Source organism: Stegastes partitus, unplaced genomic scaffold (genome assembly GCF_000690725.1).
Source record: "Stegastes partitus isolate 25-593 unplaced genomic scaffold, Stegastes_partitus-1.0.2 Scaffold2326, whole genome shotgun sequence".
NCBI classification, from domain to species: domain Eukaryota; kingdom Metazoa; phylum Chordata; class Actinopteri; family Pomacentridae; genus Stegastes; species Stegastes partitus.
In genome coordinates this window covers 39,936-42,507 of record NW_007580057.1, presented here as the reverse complement: position 1 = coordinate 42,507, position 2,572 = coordinate 39,936, and the positions used below count along the sequence as shown (strand labels likewise).

Below are 2,572 nucleotides of genomic sequence, written 5' to 3'. Positions count from 1 at the left end.
GGTTAAAGTCGTGTTTTCATGTTGCTCCTGCTGCCGTCTCCACATCGCTGTGCAGCGACTGGCTGCCGGCTCTGTGCACATATAAGGTGATTCTGACTCACTGGTGGCAGCTGTGCCACTCCCACTCATGTCTGGGCTTCACCGGGAGGAAGTCGGCCGTCCCCTGGTTCTTCACTCGCTGCGGGAACCTCAGCAGAACCCTGTAGTCCAAGTCACTCACGCTGGGATGGTAGGCCGACCTGGAGGAGGAGGAAAGATCAACCGGAGAGTCTTTAGTTTGACATTTAGAGCCAGTGAATAAATAAAAGGTGCACAAAGGGAGTGAGTGGATGGAATTAAAGCTGCTCAGTGTTACAACATCTGGAAACATCTGCACCTTGGATTTACTCCCTGAACATGTTCATGGATCATTCCTCCTCAATTCACCAAATCAGAAACTAAAGTTAACACCTGACCGTCTCGTATCTGAGTTTTTTCTGTGTTTTATTCTTCAGTTTTATTCTTCTTCTTAGTATTTTGGTGTGCATAATACATTTCACTGCATGTTATTCTGTGTATAACTGTGTTTGTGACCAATGAAGGCCTTGAATCCTTGAATCCCATGTTGTTAAATAAAATAAGTCAAAGTTTTAGTCGCAGGTGCTTTAACTTTTTGAGTTAAAACTTCTTAAAGAAAGTCGACTTTTGCATCTTGTCCTTTGTGCCACAAACTGAAAAATAAATCAGCTGGAGTCCTGAAACGTTGCAGACTCGCTGACATTTGGGCTCCAGTTTGATAGAAGAACACAAACCAAACCCTTTTGCACCCCTTTCTGCAGGTTGTGTCCTTCTTCACAGTGTCAGCTGATCCATTCCAACCTCACAGCGTTCAGAGCAGCATCCCCGTCTTCTAGGCATCTAACTGGAGATCTGAATGGACGGCTGGTTTTATTTCTTTGGGCTCCACAGGCAGCCAAAAAGGCATCACATGCCACCTCATGCCCGTCCTACGTTTCTGCCCTCCGATTGGTCCTCTTGCCTCAACCAGCTGCATCCTCCTCTACCTCCTCTTCTTCTTCCTCCTCGTTGTCGTTCATGTCTCTGATCTCCCTCCTTTCTTGGTCCTTCCTAGTGTTTCACTTCATCGTTATACGGGTCCTCTCCTTCCTCCTCTACCTCCTCTCTCTTGATGGTGCAGATTTGGTCCAGTATTCCTTCAACCATAAAACCTTTACTTTTCACTGATTATTTTTCCTGTGATCGGCACCANGAGCAGCAGGAAGATGTTAAATACGTCCGTTGACTCTTCAGTCTTCAGTCAGGTCAGCTCCTGTGGAAACAAACATCAGCTTTAGTTTTTACTCCTAAAATCTTTTATTGAGGATTAAACGTCTGTTTGTGGGACTCACGTGGTGATTCTGCAGTTTCTGGCCTGGACGTAGCTTCCTGTGAACCTGATGTCACAGCGGACCTCGTTGTTGGAGAAGTCCGACTCCTGAACCAGCTGAGACGGATTCACCGTCACCTGGAAACAGGAAAACAGGAACTCCAGGTAAATACAAACATTCATCCTTCATTCATAAATTGCTTATTTTTAAACAATTTACTGTTGTCTGACTAGCATTCCATTTTAGTAAAATACAAATAATATCTAGCAAAAAATAAATAAATAAATAAAATAAATTAACAATAAAATTGGCCAAATCTGTAAATTATATAAATGTTGATGAATTTATTACTATTTTTTTTGTACAAAGGTCGATTGTGAACTTACTCTTTATTTAATTATTTATTACAGATGTTTGCTATTATTAAAAATGAAAAATTATATATACTAAGATTTTAAAAATTATATTTTTTAAACTGGCATTTTACAGATTTTTTTCTGTTGTGTTAAATTACAGATAACTAGTAAAATTACAAAAAATAAAATACATTTTTAAAAAATAAATAAAATAAAAAACAAGGCCAGGATTTTAAGCAGCATTCACATCAAAAACCTATATTTCTATAAATAGTAATTAATTCTTTTACAATGTTTAAATATAAAATTAAATATTCTTATTTATTTCACTGTTCCTCTGTATTATTAAATTACAGATAATGTCGAGTAGAACCACTGAAAAGAAAAACATTAATTCACACTCTGACAATAAAAGAACAAATCAGGCCAGAACTGTTCATAAAGTCCACATTAAAATCTGCATTTATACAAAGACTAATTCATTCTTTTACAATGTGTGACTCTAAAACAAGTCTTCAACATTTTTATGGATAGTTTAACTCTGTACCTTGAGGATGTAGTTTCCAGGCGGTACGTCCGTGATGTCGATCCACTGGCAGTCGATGTTGGCGTGATACGTATCATAGCAACCAGGACCCAGCCCCTGACAAACATCACACTTACATATTATCTAAATGATCAAATAAAACTTATGTTTTCTGTGCATTAATGGCATTGAAGCAACATAAACAAAGTGATAAATGAATGAATCCGACTGACTTGTGTGTGAGCCGTGCAGGCGAATCGTCTCCGCGTCCCCGGGTCACATGACGTGTCCTCCAGACAGAAGCTGGCCTTGTGTCCTTCAGC

At 39.4% G+C, this 2,572-nt stretch overlaps 1 protein-coding gene across 1 annotated transcript in view; it reads right to left on the bottom strand.

The window, feature by feature from the left end:
• Positions 1–1,246: 1,246 nt before the first annotated feature.
• Positions 1,247–2,572, bottom strand: part of LOC103374687 (protein-lysine 6-oxidase-like) — a 7,596-nt gene continuing 6,270 nt past the window's right edge. Inside the window, exons 4-7 of the mRNA XM_008304803.1 lie at positions 2,483–2,565; positions 2,271–2,366; positions 1,389–1,504; positions 1,247–1,309 (exon numbers count right to left, since the gene is read on the bottom strand). Of these exons, the coding sequence (XP_008303025.1) occupies positions 1,303–1,309; positions 1,389–1,504; positions 2,271–2,366; positions 2,483–2,565 (302 nt within the window). The 3' untranslated portion in view covers positions 1,247–1,302. The remainder of the gene's footprint in view (positions 1,310–1,388; positions 1,505–2,270; positions 2,367–2,482; positions 2,566–2,572) is intronic.